This window comes from Hyperolius riggenbachi, chromosome 12 (genome assembly GCF_040937935.1).
Source record: "Hyperolius riggenbachi isolate aHypRig1 chromosome 12, aHypRig1.pri, whole genome shotgun sequence".
In the NCBI taxonomy this organism is placed as follows: domain Eukaryota; kingdom Metazoa; phylum Chordata; class Amphibia; order Anura; family Hyperoliidae; genus Hyperolius; species Hyperolius riggenbachi.
In genome coordinates, this window is record NC_090657.1 from 213,070,274 (window position 1) to 213,093,750 (window position 23,477).

General features: G+C 47.9%; 1 protein-coding gene across 2 annotated transcripts in view; it reads right to left on the reverse strand.

Annotated features, from left to right (window-relative positions):
• Positions 1 to 23,477, reverse strand: part of SLC38A10 (solute carrier family 38 member 10) — a 124,881-nt gene that overhangs the window by 98,682 nt on the left and 2,722 nt on the right. For both annotated transcript variants that reach the window (XM_068263016.1, XM_068263015.1), the window contains exons 2-3: positions 19,370 to 19,487; positions 2,081 to 2,126 (exon numbers count right to left, since the gene is read on the reverse strand). In XM_068263016.1, the coding sequence (XP_068119117.1) occupies positions 2,081 to 2,126; positions 19,370 to 19,487 (164 nt within the window). The remainder of the gene's footprint in view (positions 1 to 2,080; positions 2,127 to 19,369; positions 19,488 to 23,477) is intronic.

Here is a 23,477-nt window from a genome sequence, read left to right on the forward strand (position 1 = left end):
GCTGCAGGTGCTACCATGACCCAGGAAGATGTATCCCAGCGATGAACCACAACGACAAGTGCTATCCGATTCAGTTTCAGTTTCAGTATCCTATCCAGTTTCAGTTCCCATAGGGGCGAACTAGAGTTCAAACCATCGCAGTACTTTGCGCGGGAGTCGTCAGGGATCTTAAAGATCCTCTGTGACGGTCGTTATCCCCACACGCCACTAAGGCCTCGTTTACACTTAATCAGTTGGTACGCGTTTCTTTTTCTTCTCCATAGCAGTGCATTGTGAAAAACATTATAGTTGAAACGTGTTAAGTGTGAACTGTGCCATAGGAAAACATGGGCATTACTTTTAAAAATCAGTTATCCTTTAAGTTATAACTGGTTAAGTGTAAACAGGGCCCAAGCGTCTTTTGTGAAATTTTACACCTGCACCCACAGCGCAATATCGCAGAAGCGATGGCTCAAAAATGAAAAAAAAAAAAAGTCAGTGGAAAAATCGGTACGGCCTTTAGTCCATCAAAATTGGAAGTGTGTTTGATTGGCCCACTTGAAAGTTGCATGCAATTTGCAACGAATCTGCATACAAGTCAGAATTATCTGCATCTCACTGACCCTCTGTTTTGCGTGACATCACTTTTGGAATTTGCATATACAGTCTTTTGGTAGATGTATAGAGAATGCTCAGAGCTCACAGAGAAGCAATTCTGGTACAATAGCCATTTTTAACTCAGTAATCCAGACCCAGCAATCAGATCTGTAATCCATCCCCTCGGGAGATGCGCTGAGTGCGATTTCGGCATAGTCAGCTCTAGCGCAGCGCAGGCATCTGTAATCTCCAGGCATGGCGTGTTTTTGGGACAAAATATAAACCGCTAGGCACATTTTTTTTTCTGCACTCTGGCAAGTAGGAATTAAGCCTCAGAAGATCTGCTGCTAATGTCTTGGTGTGACGTATCATGTGCGGCTGAGATCTGCTGCTAATGTCTTGGTGTGACGTATCTTGTGCTGCTAAAGCTATGTACCCACATCGCAATTTTCCCAACGACGGGCATTTTTTGGAGCGCCGAGCGGTCGTTTCCACGATATCGCAATGTGGGTACAGGCACATGACCACGCGAACATCGCTTAGCGTCGTGCCACAATAACGACCGTTACGGCGGATCGGATCTGTAAGATCCCCGATGACGGCTGAGCCAAGTACCACGATCATTTCAAGTCTCATTCACGCCCGATGAGCGATGTGGTTTATACCCACCGGCAGGGACCCGTCGGGAAGTCAGATCTGCTGCTCATGTCTTGGTGTGACAGATCTTGTTGAGTCCATACCTCGATGGGTCAGAGATGTTTTGGTGGTACGAGGGGGACCTCATACAATATGAGACAGCTGCTCTTAAAGTGAGCCTGAAGCAAATTTAAATAAAAAAAACAGATACTTACCTGTGGACAGGGAAGGCTCAGGGTCCTATAGAGCGTTCCCATTCCTGTCACAGTCCCTGCGTTCAGCAGTCTCTGACCGATGGGCAGCTCCATAGTACGCATTCACGAGCCTGCTCTCTCACACACGCGCAAAGTACAGAGCTGCCCATCTTCGGGAGCACTGGGTCTCCCAAAGACTCCCTAAAGCCTTCCATGCTGGGAGATATGAACAGACGGGAAGGCTAAATGGGGCCCAGAGCCTTCCCCCTCCATAGGTATTTGCATTGAAAACTAGGCAAAATCGATCACACGGTCGATCGAATCGCGATCGATTCCTGATCGGACATGTCAGATTTAATATAATCGAATTCGATCCAATTAAATTTGATCAATCGCGCCTGGAATTGAATGGTGTAAAGGGAGCTTAAAATCATTTAGAATGCTGAGTATTGTAGACTGCAAATATTAGAGAATGATGCAATGTTATAAAAAACACTATATAATTGGAAAATACAAATATGAGAATATTTCTTTGCTATTAATGTTCTATTGATTATCCGTACAACACAACCAATTCATTATATCATATTTTTTTTTTTTTTGCTTCAGTGTCACTTTAACAATGCTTTATTTTTCTGCCAAATAAAAAGTTGAGTTCCTGTTAAAGCTCTTACCTTGTCTCCACCATTATCTTGCCGGCTTTTCCATAGGCGTGGAAGGCTGCGGAGAGAACACAGATAGGGACAGCAGTAAACATTTATGGCCCTGTAAAGGTAGATAGCACAGGGGGATGAAAGGAGACCTGGAAGCAGAGGTAAATAAGTCTGGCCGAGTTCTGTGTCACATCTCAGTCACGGGACTATTATAGTGCCATTATGGTTTAGCTGCCTTTAGATGTGGTGTTGTGTGTTACGGCTATGCTAGCTATAGCACATGAGAGCACTGCGGCCATAAAAGCTGCTATCTATAGATCAAAGCCTCCCGCTAAACTCTGATGTGGACTTGTCTATTCCCATCACTTCCACCGCTGAAGCTGTAAAACCCGGGCTAGACGGGAGAGATTGCTAAAGCAATCTAAAATGTCTCCATACACCCTCCTATACCAGACTGGGTTCAAGGGGGTGTAAAATAAATATATAAACACTGGGGTAAAATTCCTTTCCAGTTGTCTCTAGTGCAGGTGTCTGGGACGCAAACTAAAGCTACGTACCCACGTCGCGATTTTCCCGACAACCGACGATTTTTCAAGCGCCGATCGGTCGCTGCTGCGAAATTGCGGCGTGGGTAGTCACACGACCACGCGTACGTCACTTAGTGTCCCGTCACAAAAACAACCATCACGGTGGATCGGATCGCTAAGACCCTTGACGCAAAGTACCGCAACTGCTCGAAATCTCATTCGCTCCCGGCGTGTAGCATCGTATAATGTCGTGCATACGCCCCGGCAGGGAGAAGCATCGCTTGATGACCGCCGCCAAGGTGAGGTTAAAGCACCCATTGGGCGGTGAGTACGGGGCTTAAGGCCTGTAACCACCTCGCGATTCTTCAAACAACCACCCTTTTTTTAAAGCGACGAGCGATCATTTTCACAATCTTGTGACGTGGGATTAGGCGAACGATGAATTGTGACACGGTGATAACGACCGTCACAACGGATTCGATCTAAAGGACCACTATCGTGAAAAAGTAGGCAGCTAAAATCTGACAGAACTGACAGATTTTGGGCCAGTCCATTTCCTCATGGGGGATTCTCCAGGTTTTCTTTGTTTTCAACAGCATTTCCTAAACAGCAGTTTAACTGTCAAAATAGTGAGATACCAGCCAGCCTCCCTAACCACTCGCACACTATTTTGCAGCAGGAAATGCTGTTGAAAACAAAGAAAACCCTGAGGATCCCCCATGAGCAGATGGACTGGCCCAAAATCTGCCGCTTCTGTTAGAATGTAACTGCTTACTTTTTCGCGACAGTGGTCCTTTAAGATCCCCAACAACTCCTGCGCAGAGTGCCGCAATGATTTCAACTCTGGTTTGAGCCCGTCGTGTGCCATTGTATGTTCCCGCAGGCAGGAAAATGGATCGGGAAAAAGAGCATGTTGGGAGGCGTCGCTGTGAGGTTCCCCTATCCATCAGCAGGTCAGTATTCAGCTTCATGCCTGGTACACACCATGCGATTTTTCGGCAGATGGACGGGTCTAATCAATTAGGTCCAATCTGATTTCCAATTGTTTTTCTGATCAATTTTCCACTCCTGCACAAAATCAATCAGAAAGACAATCGGAAATCAGATTGGACCCGTCAGAAATAATCCATTCATCCCATCCATCTGATGGGAAATTGCATACGGTGTACCAGGAATAATGGCAAAAAAAAATTAAAAAATTACTGGATAAGAAGATATTTTGCTAATTTTGTAACGGAATAAAATATCTGCAACAGTGACAAAGAGAATAATTACGATTTCCCCCAAAATGTCTCATAATTGCAAATTATGATGCAAAATTACGATTATGCGAAATTCCTACTCATCACTAATGACCATCACTTTAAAGAGAACCTAAACTGAAAATAAAAAGTCAAAATAACCATACACAGGTCATACTTACCTCCTGTGTAGTTTGCTACTCAATCTCTTTATCCTCTCCTGCATCCCATTTGTCCACAGTGATCAATGGAATTCTCCCGTCCTCCATTTTAAAAATGGCCATTACCCCCTAACAGCTTCCTGGTCAGCACACTGTTAAACTGTAATATCACCCACTTGAGCCATAGGAAAACATGGACATTGCCTTGCACATTCAGTTGTAACTGACGGCTGCTGATATATAACTGATATATCCCCAGCCTGTCAGCACATGTCACCGAAACAGGAAGTGGCTGCCGGCGGGGCCAGGAGGATCGGAGGGAGACGGCGAGAGCACCGGACAGCTGCAGGGGGCTATTGGAAGCCCCAGGTGAGTAAAACTCATTTTTTTTGTTTGACTTAAGTGTCCCTTTAAGCAGTATAAGCCCTGCGGCAAAACGATGGTCAAAATGCACGACTTTCTTGGTTGTGGATTTTGCTGCTCATGGAGGCGGAGCTTACGGCTGCAGCTCTGCCTCCATGCGCGTCAATCCCTGCGCGGATCTCTGCCTCTCCCCCGCCCCTCTCTGTGAAGGAAGATTGAGAGGGGCGGGGAGAGGCGGCGATCGACGCGCTGAGAGGCAGAGCCACAGCCATAAGCTCTGCCTCATTAGGAAGCGCTCCCTGGAAGTAGGAGAGGGGATTTGGGGGGTATAAAGCCCTCGTTTTGCTGCAGGATAGCTGCGTTTTAGCTGGGGTTATACTGCTTAACAATACTGCATGTTAAAAAAGTGAATTTAGACTCGCTTCGTTCACACTGGAGGCGTTTTGTGATTTTTTTTTTTAAAGAGACTCCGTAACAAAAATTGCATCCTGTTTTTTATCATCCTACATGTTCCAAAAGCTATTCTAATGTGTTCTGGCTTACTGCAGCACTTTCTACTATGACAGTCTCTGTAATAAATCAATGTATCTTTCCCCTGTCAGACTTGTCTGTGTCTGGAAGGCTGCCAAGTTCTTCAGTGTTGTGGTTCTGCTATGAACTCACCCTTTCTGGCCCCTCTATGCACACTGCCTGTGTGTTATTTAGATAAGAGAGAAGAGAGAAGCTGCTCTAGTCAGCTGGATAAATCGTCCTCTGAGCTGGCTGGGCTTTCACATACTGAGGAATTACAAACAAGGGCAAAGCTGTTTGCAAGAAGAAAAGAGCAGCCTGAAACTTCAGTGCATGGGGGAAAGAAACACACAAATGATCTCTTGAGATTCAAAAGGAATGCTGTATACAGCCTGCTTATATATGGATGTATTTTCTATGTGTGGACATACTGTACATCAACCTACTTCCTGTTTTGGTGGCCATTTTGTTTGTTTACAAACAAACTTTTTAAACTGTTTTTAACCACTTTTAATGCGGCGAGGAGCGGCGAAATTGTGACAGAGGGTAATAGGAGATGTCCCCTAACGCACTGGTATGTTTACTTTTGAGCGATTTTAACAATACAGATTCTCTTTAAGTGCTGGCGATTTTCAAAATCACCCTGAAAGCGCTTGTGCAATGATTCTCTATGAGAGAGTTCATATCTGAGTGGTTCATTTCCGATCCGCTCACCAAAGCGGTGCCTGTACCATTTTTGAAGCGATTCCGCCTCAATGGAAGGTATAGAAAAACGGAAAATGCTCACAAAATTGCTATGTGCAACGATTGCGTTCACGGTTTTAAGAATACATACATTGTATTTATTATTTTCCGGATCAAAGAGTTCACTTCCTGACTTGCGTCAGGGAGAGAATTAAAAAAACACTCGGGAAAAGCACTTTTCACACAAAGGCAATGCCCACCCAAGTGTAATCGCGTAAAAAAAATAAACCGCTAATGCGAAGAAAACGCAAGGGGAACGAAAGAAACAAGACAACGTACAAACTCCATGCAGATATTGGGGTGATATCTGACACAGGACCTCTAGCAGTGCAAGGCAAAAGACACACACATACATACACTAGCCATACACTGGTCGATTTGCCATCAGATTCGACCAACTGACAGATCCCTATCTGATCGAATCTAATCAGAGAGGGATCGTATGGCTACCTTTACTGCAAACAGATTGTGAACCGATTTCAGCCTGAAACCGTTCACAATCTGTTGTGGTGGTGCTGCCGCCGCTCCCCCCGCCCGCATACATTACCTGCTCCGCCGGCACGACTCCAGTCCCCAGGTCACCGCTGCTCCGTCTCCGCTCTGGTCTCCGGCCCCGGCATGCTTTACTTCTTCCTGCCTGGCAGGAAGTTTAAACAGTAGAGCGCCCTCTACTGTTTAAACTTCCTGCCGGGCAGGAGGAACTGAAGCATGCCGGAGACCAGCGCGGACACGGAGCAGCGGTGACCGGACGTAGACGTGCAGACGGAGCAGGTAATGTATGCGGCTCTATTGCGTCGGTCGTCGGGTACTCGAACGCCGCTAGCGACGCGCTCCCTACCCGCGGGCGATCGATGCTAATTTTCCGCACGGAGCGATCGACGGGATCGGACGAAAAGGATTGAAATTCGGCGTGTAGATCACTATCCCAGTGATCGAATCTGCTGTCGAAACGGCGGCGAATCGGGCCAGTGTATGGCCACCTTAACTATCTAGCTTCTTCAATGTTCTCTCTTCCTGTACAGCCAGCATCGATTCAGTGAGGAGACCTTGGGCAAGACTCCCTAACACTGCTACTGCCTATAGAGCGTCACCTAGTGGCTGCAGCTCTGGCGCTGTGAACCAGGGACGAAGTACCCTCATGTATATATATATATATATATGTATATATATATATATATATATATATATATATATATATATATATATATATATATATATATATATATATATATATATAGGGATATAGTTGCTGTCAGTTATATATCAGTTGCTGTCAGTTATATATAACTGAAAGGACATCTGATGAGCCATAGGGAAACATGGGCATTACCTTGCACAAGTGGGTGATATTACAGTTTAACAATGTGCTGACCAGGAAGCTGTTATGGAGTAATGGCCATTTTCAAAATGGAGGACAGAGAATTCCATTAATCACAGTGGACAGACAGGACACAGGAGAGGAGAAAGAGATTGAAGAGTAGAGTAGGTGGGAGGTAAGTATGACCTGTGTGTGGTTATTTTGACTTTAAAATTTTCCATTCAGGTTTGCTTTAGAAAAAAGTCTCAAGCAACCAGAAAGCACACCTATCTGGCATCAGCCACTCCCAGTCGGTGCCGGATAACCGTACACAGCAGGAGGTGTCACTGCAGAAGCCGTGTTTATTCTGAGAAGGAACGGTATATTCAGATCTAAGCCTGACTTCAAACTTGAATACATTCTACCCGGCAGCGAGTTCTGAGGATAATATTGGAAGGAAGCCGGCAGATATTGGTCTGGGTGGGAAGTGCCTCTTTACCCTACTTGAGGTTTCTTAATAATGTTCTTCTGCATTCAAGCAAAACAAGAAAGGAGACAAAGTTCGCCGAGTCTTCTGAAATGAGTTAAGTGGTGCAGTCAGGGAGATCCAGCGCTCGCCCCGCCACATAGCGTGAGAGAGAGATAACAAAACATGCCAGGAATTCTCATACACGAGTCTTCCCTGGCGACACCCAACAGAACACGGTCACATCTTTAAAGGATACATGAGGCAATCTGAAAAATAAAGGCTTCACTCCCCTGGGGCTTCTACCAGCCCCTAGAAGTCTGGTAGGTCGCACGGCGCAGTTCCGCTCTGAGCCATGCCTCCGTTCTCCCCTCTGTAAGATCCTGACCCCGGGGCTGGGATCTTCTGCGCATGTGCAGGCCTCTCGTGAGCGCGCTCCCGTCCCGTCAATCCTCTCTGAACTGAGCAGAGCACTCCTGGCAATGGGCAGAGCACTCCTGGCAATGGAAGCCCGATCACGAGAGGCCCGCACATGCGCAGGAGATCACGACCCAGCCTCAGGCCACAATCTTACAGAGGGGAGAGGCTAAAGGCGCATACACATGCCATACTGTAGCCAACGACGGGTCCATCAGACCCTCCCACTGGGCGGGCGTTCACCCAACAGTAGCACGAGTGTACACGCTGTCGCCAGACTGATCAGACTGCTTCTGACAGATCCTTTCAGACCCTAAATCCTGGAAAAAATCATGCTGCCAGGGAGATCTGAAGCAGTTTTACAACCACTCACCTCCCTGGCTCCAACGCTGCAGTTATGCCTCCATCCTCCGGGTGGCGCTGCAACTGTAAAGTGAGATTGCCCCCCCGAATAGAGAGCATGTAAATATTTACCTTCCCGGCTCCAGGGTAAGTGTAGTAGTGGCTCTCGGGGGTCAGGCGGAAATAGCTGATCCCAGTCGGGTTCGCTCTACTGCACAGACACAAGTTGCGCCTGCGCAGTAGAGCAGATCCGATTGGGATCGGCTATTTCCCACGAGCGGAGAGCCGCTACTGTGCCTGCGCTGGAGCCGGGAAGGTAAATATTGCAGGCGCGCCTGAACAATTATCGGCTGTGGCTTCAGAGGGGCACAGCGAGACCGCCGTGGGACACAGGAGGACAGGGAAAGCCTCGATAAGATCCAGAGGCTTCCGCCTCCCGAGGTAAATACCCCCAGGGGCACTTTTTTTTGTTACATGGTCTCTCTTAACCCTCCTGGCAGTCTAATAAATTCCGCCAGGAGGCAGCGCAGCAGTCTTTTTTTTTAAAAATTATGTAGAGAGCCCAGGGCTCGCTACATGATAGCCGCCCACTTCAATCGCCTTCGGCGATTTCCGATCAGGAAATCCTGTTCAATGAAAGCCATGGCGACGGGGCGGGATGACGTCACCGACGTCGTAACGTCATTGGGAGTCCCGATCCACCCCTTAGCGCTGCCTGGCACTGATTGGCTAGGCAGAGCACGGGGTCTGGGGGGGGGGGGGGGGGGCGCGGCGGATAGCGGCGATCGAGCGCGAGCTCTTCATGTATGACCAGATCAACCATTAGATAAAATCCAATCAGAGAGGAATCCATTTGCCTGCCCACACACTGCACAGCGATTTCCAATAGATATCAGCATAAAAAAATCTATTAGAAACCATCCTGCTGCTGCTGCCTACCATCCAGGTAGCCACAGGACTGGCAAAATACTGTACAGACCTTGGCCAGGGTGTACCGGCCTTTGCTGTCTGTAAACGACAAGACCCCAGTGCTGCTGAACATTAGTGCTGACCACTGCAGCATCAAGAGGGTCCTGAGAATCTCCAATCAAAAATCTTCCCACACAAAGTCCTCAGCCATAAAACATTGCCTGTGGTTTCCCCAACCTCAAACATTTCACAGTTGTTATTGCTTCTATACAAAACGCCAGCTACCAGCAACTTCGTAGAACGAGGCTGGCAAAGAAGATCTCTCTCCACGAAAAAACTGGACAAAAAGAGTACAACCACAAAAAATGGATGGTTATTGTCTGTTAACCTTCTGGGGATCGGCAGACTAACCAACGTTAAGGACCAGAGCATTTTCCCATTTGAGGGGTGGTGGTTTAAATAGCCAGGCAGCGGTATCCCCAGTATAGATAGCTAGGCATGGGTGTCCCCCGTATATAATAGCCAGCAGCCATTACTCACCTCCCCAGCTCCAGCGATGAGCAGCTTTACCCCCGCTCTGCCCGGCATCCCTGCTCGCACTGCCGGGTCCCAGATTGATGACGTCATCAAGCTGAGACCCGACGTTAGAGGCAGCGTGAGCAGGGATGCCGGGCAGAGTGGAGGGAGCACCGGTCCCCAGGAGAACGTCAGGAAGGTGAGTCCCGGTCCTCTTCTTCCCCTCCTACCGCTGCTGCTTTCAGTGATCACTGTGATTGGCCGATCACGTGATCAGAAGCCAATTGCTAAAGCTCCTGAGCAGTGAGGGGCAGTGTTCTCCCCGGGCTCTTTTAGCCAGGTGCTCCACCCGGCTAGTTTTGGTGAGCACCCGGCTGTCATTGGATCACCTCCTCTTATGCTGTAAGCAGAGAAACGCCGGCCCTGCATTCTCTAATCTTGCCCCACCCGGCTACTTTTCATGCTACCCAGATGGAAAAAAATTCTGGGGAGAACACTGAGGCATATGACAGCTTAATCTCCCCTCTCGGTGCATGCGATCGCGTCGGGAGCGCTAAAAGCAGGTGGTGTAAATCCTACACCTCATCTGGTTTAGGCAGCCAGAAGTGCGGCATAAGATTTACGCTCGGCGGTCCCCAGGAGGGTAAAGTGGACCTGAACTCTTGCACAGGAGAAGGAAAGCACACTGTGTGTATCTAGAGAGTTTAGCCTGTCTAATTCCCCCTCATCTGTGACTAACCACAAATGTAATTTAAACTCTCAGCTGGATGCCTCGGCAGAGCTGCTAACTTGTAAATACAAGATGTTAACCCTATGTCTGCTTCCATGAAAGCAGGAAGTAGACACTGTAGATTTACTGCAGGATTTGCATCAGCTCCAACAAAAGGCCGGTGCACACCAGAGCGGTACTGAAGCGTTTTTTAAACCGCTTGCAGGGGGAAAACCGCTCTGCTAATGAAAGTGAATGGGCTGGTGCACGCCAGAGCGGCTCGTTTTTTCCACAAACGCAAACTCGGGGCTGCAGCATTTTTTAGATTTCTGAGGCGTTTCTGTCTCAATGTTAAAGTATAGGAAAGTGGAAAACCACTCTGAAAAACGCCAGATCAGAGCGGTTTTCCAGGCGTTTTTTGTTACAGATGCTGTTCAGTAACAGCTTTACTGTCTGTAACAATATAGGACATCTGCTACACAAAAACACTCCAAAAACCGCTAGGCATGTTTAGAAAACGTCTCTCCACATGCCTAGAATCGCTCTGAAATCTGCTTCAAAAACCTCTAGCGTTTTGCAGATCTACTAGAGGTTTTTGGTGTGCACTGGGCCAAAGAAATGTTTTTCTTTACAGGTTAAGCACCAACATCTTCCATAGCGCTGTACAAATACATTTTTAATAAACAAGTAACGTGGACAAACATGGGCAACACTGATCATGCACATTCTGATTCACAAAAAGGGCTAAAAAACGTTATCCGTGTCAAAATGGAACCACTTTCCCTTAGCTAGTGGGGGGAATCAACACCATTTATCATCAATGTTTATTGTTGTTTTATTATCTTTATCACACCTAAGCCACGTTCACACCTAGAATCGCAAAACGCTAGCGATTAGCGGTAGCGTTTTGCGGGAGTGATTTTTCCGTGTTAAGCGCCTACCCTGCTCTGTTTCATTTTTCACTGGTCCGTCTTCATGTTATCAGCCCTGATAAGAATCCCCGACTGAGCATTCAGTCTGGCTTTGCCCTGTAATGATTGTAGCTGAGTCAGCCTTCTGTGATGTATTTTCAAGCCCAAGCCCCTGCTGGCTCTGATTCCCTGCTACAAGGATACATAGCAGGAAAGCAGAGCCACAAGGAGGCAGGCTTGGGCTTAAAATAAAGACATTCCAACAGACTGACTCAGCTATAATGATTCCTGAGCAAAGTCAGGCTGAATGCTCAGTCAGGGATTTTATCAGGGCTGATAACAAGAAGAATGAGCAGTGAAGAATAAAACAAAGAGCAGAGTAGGTTGTTTACTGTTATGTTCCCACTGATATATATGGTAAAATACATGAGGGTGCTTCGTCTCTGGTTCTCTTCAAGGTGCCCATACATCAGGCAATGATGGGCAGATTCAACCAAGAGACAAATCTCACTCCAACTGAATCCAATTAGAGAGAGAGATAGAGATCTGTCAGCTGCCCATACACCGCAGGCCGATTCCTGATCAATTACAGCAGGAAATCTCTCGGTAATAAGCTGAGCCCACTGCCTCCCTAATGCTGGGAATACACAATGGGATTTCTCAGTCGATTTAAAGTCCGTTCTTATTTCCGATCGATTTTCTCATCTTTTCTTATCAATTTCCATTCACTTCTATGAGAAATCGATCAGGAAAACGATCGAAAATAAGATTGAACATGTTGGAAATGATCTATCGAACCATCTATCTAACACAAAATCTGATGGTGTATTCCCAGCATAATTCTATACAGGTAGCCATAGATTATGGGCAGATTTAACAAAGAGACAAATTTATCTCTAATCGAATCTGATTAACCTCCCCGGCGGTCTATTAAGATCGCCAGGGCAGCTGTGGGAGGGTTTTTTTTTAATTAAAAAAAATCTATTTCATGCAGCCAACTGAAAGTTGGCTGCATGAAAGCCCACTAGAGGGCGCTCCTGCCGCATATTTCTGATCGCCTCCGGCGATCAAAAGTGACAAGAAGGGCCGCGATGAGTGGCCCTCCTTGTTTTGCTTTTCTCGTCGCCATGGCGACGAGCGGAGTGACGTCATGGACGTCAGCCGCCTCCGATCCAGCCCTTAGCGCTGGCCGAAACTGATTGGTCCGGCTGTGCAGGGCTCGGGCGGCTGGGGGGACCCTCTTTCGCCGCTGCTCGTGGCGATCAGGCAGCACACGCGGCTGGCAAAGTGCCGGCTGCGTGTGCTGCTTTTTATTTGGCAAAAATCGGCCCAGCAGGGCCTGAGCAGCACCCTCCGGCGGTAATGGACGAGCTAAGCTCGTCCATACCGCTCAGGAGGTTAGAGATAAATTTGTCTCTTGTCGAAGCTGCCCATACACTACAGGGCGATTCTCGTCCGATTTCAGCATTAAATCCTAAGGGAATCGGCTGATCCCACCGTGTCCGCCCCGCTGCTGCCCCCTAATGTATAACTGTGCCCCCCAGTGTGCGCATTTATACATTAACTGTCCTGTAGCAGCCTCCGCGCGGTGACCGTCCATCTTGCCAGGTTTTAACAGCAGCATACACGTGTACATGATAGCGGCGCATAGCGTCTGACGTCCGACTCTATGTACTGCCAGCGTGTATGCGGAACCCAGAGGGATGGATGGACACCGCGTGGAGGCACCAGACAGGTCATGTATAAATGCAAACATGGAGGGGCACATTTATACATTGCAGCGGGGGTTTCGTCCGACGGACAGCCAACCAACCAGCTTCCGCCATGACATCTTGCAGCATGTGCGATTGTCAATGCGACCAATTTCCGTACCAAAATTGATCGCTTTGTCGGTCTGGGATGCACTTGGCAGCACCAATTTGATGATAATAACAGAATTGGATGGTCGATCGGCCGCCAAGTCGCCTGATGTACGGCCACCTTAAATGTGCATGTATGTGTGCATGTATGTGTACAGGATGTCCTAGTAACCACTTCCTGCATCCATTGATGATGGAAAAGCTCTCACCCGCAACATGCCAGCTGTGTACATTGGCTAGCCGCCAGCAAATCCGACATGGCGCTATTCTAATGACAGGTCCACTTTATGCTCTGTTCAGCTGCACAAACACCACATCCGCCCCATTAGATGTGGCAGTTTATAATCCATGCTACAGGAAAAAAGACAGCATCAAGAACTCCAGTTATTTGGGAGGTAATTATTAATTGCGGACGCCTCTGTATGAAGCAGACAAGTCGCTGTAATATCTAACATGCGACAGCGTTTACACAACAGCCGTGAAGAGGCTGCCGGAAGTCGCCGTGGTTCCGCTAAACATACATGTCAGACGGTAAGCGATCTTCAAACACGCCATGTAAATGTCAACAAGCAATTACCAGAGACGCGCAGGTGAGAGCAGCAACGCGAATGGCGAGATGCTTCCTGATCGGCGATGTGACAGCCCGGCCGAGATAATCCTCTCAGTCTACAGCACGGCTTCAGCTCATGCCGGCCAAAACACACACCAGCCACATGGCTCAGAGGGGGGGGGGGGGGCTCAGGGCAGCAGTGGGGGAAAATAGAGAGAATCGGGTCTCCTCTCACATTCCTACATAGGATGGAAGCTTTACCACTTGAGGAGCAGAGGTTTACACTCCCCTAGTGACCAGGCCATTTTTCACAGCGGTTTATTGCTCAGCCATACAACTTAGCACCCAGATTAAATTTACCACCTTTTCTTTTCGCAAATAGAGCTTTCTTTTGGAGGTACTTGATTGATGCTGCTAGTTATAGTTTATTAAATTCATAAAAAAACAGACGGAAATTTAAAAATTAATTAAACATACAGATTAGTTAATTGGCTTCCCCCTTAATTGGCCCTAGACTACAATACACATACTATGCAATACATACATAGAAATATGGCTATGGCAGGGATTAGACTGTGAGCCCCTCCGATGGATAGTTAAGTGACAAGACTATACTGTGTGCAGCACTATATAAATACTTTTTTAAATAAATAAATAAATAAAAAAGCCTGCCAGCGCGAATCAACTGCTGGCAGGCTGATCGCTGGAGCCGGCTGTTTACAATGACAGGAGCTTGCGGTCATGTGAGCACGCGCGCCCATCAAATCTTGTTCCACATAAGCGTCACGGAGGAATGAGAGAGCCACTCTCCCTCCACAACCCTGCGTTAGGCGGTCGGAAGGTGGTTAAAAGACCACTCCGGCGAAAAAAAGTAAGCAGTCAAAATCTGACAGAACCGAAAGGTTTTGGACTAGTCAATCTCCTCATGGGGGGGGATTCATAGGGTCTTGGTTTTCAAAAGCATTTCCTGAACAGCAGTTGCTAAGTCTTATTGACAAAATAGTGTGCAAGTGAGTAGGGAGGCTGGCTGGTGTCTTACTATTTTGGCAGTTAAACTGCTGCTCCGCAAATGCTTTTGGAGAAAAAAAAAAAAAAAAAAAAACCCCGAGAATCCCTAATGAGGAGATTGACTAGTCCAAAACCTGTCAGTTCTGTCAGATTTTAGTTGCTTACTTTTTTCGCTGGAGTGATCTTTAAAGGCCCATACTCACGGGGGACGGCCGGCGCCGCAACCGCGTGGCACGCGCGTGTTGCGGCGACAGTTCCCCCGTGTGTATGACGCGCGCGCCCCGAACCGTCGCCCGTCGGAGCTGTCGCCAGGCGATTGACATGTTCAATCGCCGGCTACAGTCGTCGCCGCAACCTCGCCGGAACTGTCGCTAGCCCCGCATGTGTATGCGGGCTAGCGACAGCTACCCACACACACCACACGGAGCTTCCGGGGGGGGGGGAGGAAACTCGGCGACAGCTTCCGCCGCATCGCTAATCCCTCTGCTGCCGTGTGGATGCAGAGGGATTTGGCGACGAGCTGTCGCCGAACTGCCGCCGAACTGTCGCGCACACGCTCCCGTGTGCGGCGACAGCTACAATTGTACCCCCGTGGGTACTTAGCTTAAAGGCCCATACTCACGGGGGACGGCCGTCGCCGCAACCGCGTGGCACGCGCGTGTTGCGGCGACAGTTCCCCCGTGTGTATGATGCGCGCGCCCCGAACCGTCGCCCGTCGGAGCTGTCGCCAGGCGATTGACATGTTCAATCGCCGGCTACAGTCGTCGCCGCAACCTCGCCGGAACTGTCGCTAGCCCCGCATGTGTATGCGGCCTAGCGACAGCTACCCACACACACCATACGGAGCTTCCGGCGGGGGGGAGGAAACTCGGCGACAGCTTCCGCCGCATCGCTAATCCCTCTGCTGCCGTGTGGATGCAGAGGGATTTGGCGACGAGCTGTCGCGCACACGCTCCCGTGTGCGGCGACAGCTACAATTGTACCCCCGTGGGTACTTAGCTTTAAGCAGAAAGTAGCAGAAATCAAGGCTGTAACACAAGTAGACCGGTCCCACCAATATAACTTCTCAGTTTATCGTATCTCTGACGCCTTTATTATTAACCACTTGAGGACCGCAGTGTTAACCCCCCCCCCCAGTGACCAGGCCATATTTAAATAGGCCACTACAGCTTTAAGGCCAAGCTGCAGGGCCGAACAACACAGCACACAAGTGATTTCCCCCCCCCCCCCCCCTTTTCTCCCCACCAACAGAGCTCTCTGTTGGTGGGGTCTGATCCCCCCCCCCCCCCCCCCTAGTGTTTGTATGTTTTGTTATAAATATTTATTTATATTATTTTTCAATAAAATGCTGCTTTTTTTTTAATTAACTTTATAACCCTCCCCCCCCCCCCCAGCCTATCAGCGCGATCGCCTGTGATAGGCTTCAGCTGTGTATCCACCTGACTTCTCCACAATGCAACTGATGGTCCCAACCCCATTTATAAGGCAAGAAATCCCACTTACTAAACCTGACAGGGCACACCTGTGACCATTTCAGGTGACTACCTCTTGAAGCTCATCAAGAGAATGCCAAGAGTGTGCAAAGCACTTATCAAAGTAAAAGGTGGCTACTTTGAAGAACCTAGAATATGACATATTTTCAGTTGTTTCACAATTTTTGGTTATGTACTATACTTCCACATGTGTTAATTCATAGTTGGATGACTTCAGTGTGAATCTACAATGTTCATAGTCATGAAAATAAAGAAAACTCTTTGAATGAGAAGGTGTGTCCAAACTTTTGGTCTGTACTGTATATCAGTGAGAACATTAGAGAAAACACATCTACCCTGCTCTCTGTTTCATTCTTCACTGCTCAGCCTGCTTTTTATCAGCCCTGATAAAATCCCCGACTGAGCATTCAGTCTGGCTTTGCTCAAGAATGATTATAGCTGAGTCTGTCTTCTCTGGTGTCTTTTCAGGCCAAAACCTGGCTCTGCTCAGAAATCATTATAGCTGAGTCATTATAGCAAAGCCAGACTGAATGCTCAGTCAGGGATTTTATCAGGGTTGATAAGAAACAAGCTGAACAGTGAAGGATGAAGCAGAGAGAAGGGTAGGTGTTTTCTCTAATGTTCCCACGGATATATATGGTAAAATACATGCGGGTTGCAAAAGGAAATTATCTAGCGCTACTCGTAGGTGCAATAAATCGAGCTGCCAGAGGTAGTTCCAATCCAAAGTGGAGCTGCATAAACTGTATACGTAAACCTCAGCGCTATTCAATCGCCCCAATCCTTCTCCTGCACCCTGCAGACACCAAGTGCTCAACAAAGATATACAGTGTCCGCCACCATAGGACAAAACAATATGCCAGGCTCAGTAGGATTTTGTTCACAGGGGGTAAAACAATTTTTTTTATTTCACACAATAGTAAAATTATAAACAAAACAACTCACATTGTGGGCCCATGCACACTTGACCCACTTGCATCGAGATCGCTCATAAGGTTCTTGCACTGAATAAAAATTCTAAGTGCACCTTATTACTTAAGGATGATGTGTTTGGAGTTAGCCCGTCTCTCCTTCCCTACCAGGTTTCGGCTCTATGCCGTCATCAGGGGATATCCCTGGTCATATGACAGCAAAGTCCCAGCACCTCCCATTACGTTAACCTACTGACAGCAAGGTCCCACCACCTCTCTACCCTGATCACATGACTGCACAGTCCCACCACTTCCTATTAACCTGCTCACATGACAGCACACTCCCAGCACCTCCTATTACCCTGATCACATCAGAGCACAGTCCCAGAACCTCCCATTACCCTGATCACATCACAGCACAGTCCCAGCACCTCCCATTACCCTGATCACAACACCAGCACAGTCCTGGCACCTCCCATTATCGTGCTCACATGACAGCACAGTCCTGGCACCTCCCATTATCGTGCTCACATGACAGCACAGTCCCAGCACCTCCCATTACCCTGATCACAACAGCACAGTCCCAGCACCTACCATTACCCTGATCACATGACAGCACAGTCCCAGCACCTCCCATTACCCTGCTCACATGACAGCACAGTCCCAGCACCTCCCATTAGCCTGATCACATGACAGCACAGTCCCAGCACCTCCCATTACAGGGCTCACATGACAGCACAGTCCCAGCACTTCCTATTACCCTGATCACATGACAGCACAGTCCCAGCACCTCCCATTAGCCTGATGACATGACAGCACAGTCCCAGCACCTCCCATTACCGTGCTCACATGACAGCACAGTCCCAGCACCTCCCATTAGCCTGATCACATGACAGCACAGTCCCAGCACCTCCCATTACAGTGCTCACATGACAGCACAGTCCCAGCACTTCCTATTACCCAGATCACATGACAGCACAGTCCCAGCACAGTCCCAGCACCTCCCATTACCCTGCTCACATGACAGCACAGTCCTGGCACCTCCCATTACCGTGATCACATGACAGCACAGCCGTGGCACCTCCCATTACCGTGATCACATGACAGCACAGTCCCAGCACCTACCATTACCCTGCTCACATGACAGCACAGTCCTGGCACCTCCCATTACCGTGATCACATGACAGCACAGTCGTGGCACCTCCCATTACCGTGATCACATGACAGCACAGTCCCAGCACCTACCATTACCCTGCTCACTTGACAGCACAGTCCCAGCACCTCCTATTAGCCTGATTACATGACAGCACAGTCCCAGCACCTCCCATTACCCTGCTCACATGACATCACAGTCCTGGCCCCTCCCATTAAGATAACATTGCCATAGCTCCCAACTGTCCCTCTTTTGGAGGGACAGTCCCTCTTTGGAACCCCTGTCCCCCTGCCCCTTATTTGTCCCTCTTTCACAACTCATGTTCAGATTTATGTAAATATATGTATTTTTATACTGATAAATGAGATTAATTGACTCTAAACTTCATCCTCATCCTTTAAATTGATTTATTTCTTATTTACAAATGTTAATAAGAAGGAAAATGAACTAGGATAGAAAGGACCAGGGTGGTTTGAATTATAAAACAAAATAATTTTCATTATAGTATGTGTGACTAGGGTTGTGTTAGGGGCGTGGTTAGGGGTGTGGCTTAAGTGTCCCTCTTTCTGATCTCAAAATGTTAGGAGGTATGCATTGCAGTAGAGCACAGAAAAGGATTAAGATGAAATGGGGCCCTAGGCAAGATAGCAGCACCCTGCTTATGGTCATCTAGCTTTTTTAGTAAGATTTGGTAAGGGTTATCGTCCACTAGGCCCCTGAACTGTCTCCAGGCCCCAGGCAACTGCCTAGAATTGCCTTGAGGATGATCCGGTTCTGGTAAAGGATGGACTTGACATCACAGCCAATCCACAGTTGCAAGTAGCTGAATAAGGGAACAGATCAGAACAGAAACTGCAACTGAAAGACCTGGCCACCCCTCACTGTGACAAAATACAATACAAATGATAGCACCACAGATACAGCCTGCTACACAGCGCTTTATGCCACACCCAGCCATGTTCTGATTTATCTGCACAGCACAAAAAAAAAGGCTTCAAATGAGGATATGAGGTCAGAGAAGAAAAGGCACCGCCCACAAAGAGGAGACTGAAGCAGAGCAGCTAAAAAAAAAAAGACTATAAATCACATGACCATTACTTCCAACCAGAATTCAGGTAGCTAAATGCCTCCTTTCATGAGGAGACCTGGCCACAGCAAATCTTCAGTCAGCAGGCTAGCAGTGAGTTGGAGTACTGCATTCAATGAGCTTCAGGGGGACTTACCAAGCCCGGCGTACGTTCTGCGCTTGCTCAGACTGGCAGATTTCACGAGGAACATGCAGGACTGGTGAGTCATCCAACAGCACAACATGAGGAGCAGCGTTCCCAGGACTAGGCCGCACTGCAAGAAGACACAGAGCATCTCAATCCCAGCTCATGGCATGAACAAGAAGCTTTTATTGGATGAGCGGAAACTGTTTCACAAAATGTCAAACTTGACCCGCTGTGTTTGCAGCATAAGGGGTTACCTTACCTATGTCACCACCCATCACTGACGTGCTGCAAGGCACTCTCCATCTTCCTGACACTTCCACATTCACACCCACACTTTTGGCTGTGAAGGCAGACGTGTTGGGGAGGATGGAGAGCGGCAGTGCAGTGACATAGGCAAGTTAACCCCTTCCGTCACAGCCTGTGCCCCCGTGCACACCGGGACAGATTTGCAAATAGTGAAACTGTTCTCACGCATCCCTATTAATATTAGTCTTCCAGACAAACACTGCTGGCGGTCAATAAGATGCAAATCAATTCGCCCTGCATTCAAATTTCATGCTTGATTGTGGCCCAATCAAAACAACTTCCTGCTGATTTTTAATTGGTTGCATTTCAAGCTGCATACGGTTTTCATGAAAATTGCTTGCCAATAACTGAGCTGATGTGAATGTTTTGCTAATCTGGTGTAAATGCAAAGAGCTTGAGGAATGAGGCAGCACCTGGAATTTCTTAGCTTAAGGTTTACATATTTTACAACCTTCCCCCACCCCATACTAGGGTATTACCTTTTATAGACATTTCATAAAGAGACTAAAAACACTGAAAGGATGTCCAAAGATGATCCGTTTATCAATGCGCTGTAATGGTGAATGCACAACAATGTCTGACAGAGTCGTAAAGCGGAACTGTAGATACATTTTAAACAAACTGTTTCACTTACCTGGGGCTTCTGCAGGACCCCAGCAGCCGTCCTGTCCCGCTCCGGTCCTCCGCGAGCCTCCGTTCTCCTGCCGCCGCTCCGTTCCTCAACTTGTAAGTCAAGGCCAGCGCAGCCCTGCCACATGCATCTTTTCTTCGCGTTACCCTCTGCAATAGCACTATTGCAGACTGGAACACGAAGGATACGCAGAGCCACACAGAAGCAGTGGCGCGGCGGCGAAACCGAAAGTAGCTGGCGGCGGGAGAACGGAGGCTCGTGGAGGACCAGCGCAGGACAGGACAGCTGCTGGGGGCTTGCAGAAGCCCCAGGTAAGTGAAACAGTGTGTATAAAATGTATCTAAAGTTACGCTTTAAGTACGCGGAAACGCTTTTGGAGACTGCTGGTACGCCAATGTGTGAGGCGTGTTTGCTTCAGCATCCCGACCACCGTAAGCTGGTAACCTCAGGCACCAGCAGGCAAACAGTGCAGGTGATCTTCACCATTACGGCGCATAGATAAGTGAACTGTCTTCGGGCATCTAGTGTTTTTCATCTTTTTTTTTACAAATAGTGAATGAAAGGTAATACCCTGTTGGAGTGCTCCTCTGCTTCTGTTTCTTTGCTGTAGTGTGCGATCAGAGCTGGATTTTGAGGAGCAGTACAGAGCGGGTATTCCAGTGGGTGCTTATAGCCCACATCATCCACCCAACCTCAGTGCATCATTGTGGATTGTGCCTATATAGGCAGGGATGGCAATGCTTAGGAGAACTCATGGGGAAGCAGCATGTGACCAGTTGGATCAGCTGATAATTTGTAAGGTTCAGATTTGCTGTGATGACTTCCTGGTTTAGCACATGATTGTGACCAGCAAATCAGAACCGTACAAATCTATCAACTGATCACATGCTTCTCCATGAGTTCCAAGCATTGTTATCCCTACTTTAAAGCGAACCTAAACTGAGAACGAAATGGATTTTTCCTTTTAAAATAATACCAGTTGCCTAACTCCTGCTGATCCAGTGTCTGTAATACTTTTAGCCACAGCCCATCAACAAGCATGCAGATCAGGTGCTCTGACTGAAGTCAGACTGGATTAGCTGCATGCTTGTTTCAGGTGTGTGATTCAGCCACTACTGCAACCGCAGAGATCAGCAGGGCTGCAAGGCAACTGGTATTGCTTAAAAGGAAACATCCATATTACGCTCAGTTAAGGTTTCCTTTAAGGTGACCTTAGCTTGTCATTACCTCTCTGCTTACTTTGATCGAATCTGATCTGAGAGGAATTTTCAATCTTCAATCCACCAGCTCCCCTTGTGCCTTCTCTGCATACCGCTGTGCTCCTTCCTGTGTGTTCTCTCCCGGGGCGCCTGTGCCATGTGACAAACGTTAGAAGCTGAACACTAGAGGTTTGGCGTTTATGCCGTCAGATCTCCAGTGTTTAGCCTTAAACATCTGTCACATGACACAGGCGCCCCAAGAGAGGAGACACAGGGAAGAGTCCTTGGCATAGAGAGAAGTCACCAGGCACAGGAGGAGACAACCTTGGTGAAAGTTAACTCTGGTGCCAACACAATGTACATCGATCGTCTGCAAATCGAGCACCGCTACCGCCAATCGGCATCTTCCATCCGACACAATCAACTGATTCAGTAGATTTCAGCTGACAAACCTTGAGGGCTTGTTCACACTGCAGGCGTTTTCGGCCTTTTTTCGACCGAGTGCGGTTTTTAAAAACGCCCCCTGACCGCGTGGACAATGAATGTCTATGAGAAGGTTTATATCAGCGCGGGTACCATTTTTGAGGCGATTCCGCCTCAATGGAAAGCATAGGAGCAACGCAAAACGCTCACAAAATCGCTTTGTGTAGCGATTGTGTTTTTAAGAATAAATACATTGTATGTATTTATTTTCCGGGTCAAAGAGTTCACTTCCTGACTTGCATCAGGGAGTGGATTACAAAAACGCTCGGAAAAAAACGCTTAGAAAACCGCTAAGCACAAAAACGTATCGCCCACCCAAGCGCCAGGAATTGGGGAAAAAACGCCTCAAAAACAGCCCAATGCGGATGGACACGCGAGCCAAACACAATGTGAACACCGCCTAAATGTATGCTGCATTTTGCTTTCTCTTATACAGCAAGGAGGTAGCTCTGAATGCTGAGGCTCATGTCCAGATGAAACGCCTAAATCGAGTATTTTAAACTGAGCAGCATTAAAGTGAACCTGAGGTGAGGGTGATATGAAGGCTGCCATATTAATTTCCTTTTAAACTATTAGTTGCCTGGCAGTCCTGCTGACCTATTTGGCTGAAGTAGTGTCTTAACCACACCAGCAACAAGCATGCAGATAATCTTCTCAGATGTGACAATAATGTCAGAAACACCTGATCTGCTGCATGCTTGTTCAGGGTCTATGGATAAAAGTATTAGAGGCAGAGGATCAGCAGGACAGCCAGGCAACTGGTATTGCTTAAAAGGAAATAAATATGGTAGCCTCAATATCACTCTTACCTCAGGTTCAGCTTTAAAAGGAAACTGAAGTGAACCTCTAATCTTTTTAGATATAGTCCCTGAACAAGCATGCAGATCAGATGTTTCTAACTGAAGTGTGACTGGATTAGCTGCATGCTTGTTTCAGGTGTGTGTCAGACACTACTGCAGCCAGAGAGATCAGCAGGGTAGCGAGGCAACTGACATCGCTTAAAGGGAACCAGAGACGAAGCACCCTTGTGTATTTTACCATATATATCAGTAAGAACATTATGCTGGGGATACATGGTATGTTTCTGTACCGTGTATCGATCAGCTGATCCGGCCAGCTGATAATATTCAGCTGGCCCGATCAAGCCGTTTGACCCCCGCCCGATCCCCTGCCGGCGGACAATGGCCGGGAATCGAGCGCTGACAAGTAAGCGCCAGCGGGGATGAGTGGTGATCGATCCGCGCGCGGGGACGCGGCTGGGGTCGATCCGGCGGCTAATCGGCTGCCGGATCGACCCGTGTATTCCCAGCATTAGAGAAAACACTTACCCTGCTCTCTGTTTCATCCTCACTGCTAAAAGTGTCTGTTATCAGCTGTGATAAGAATCCTGGACTGAGCATTCAGTCTGGCTTTGCAGGGAATAATTATAGCTGAGTCATTATAGCAGAGCCACAAGATGGCAGGCTCGGGTTTGAAAAGACACCAGAGAAGACAGACT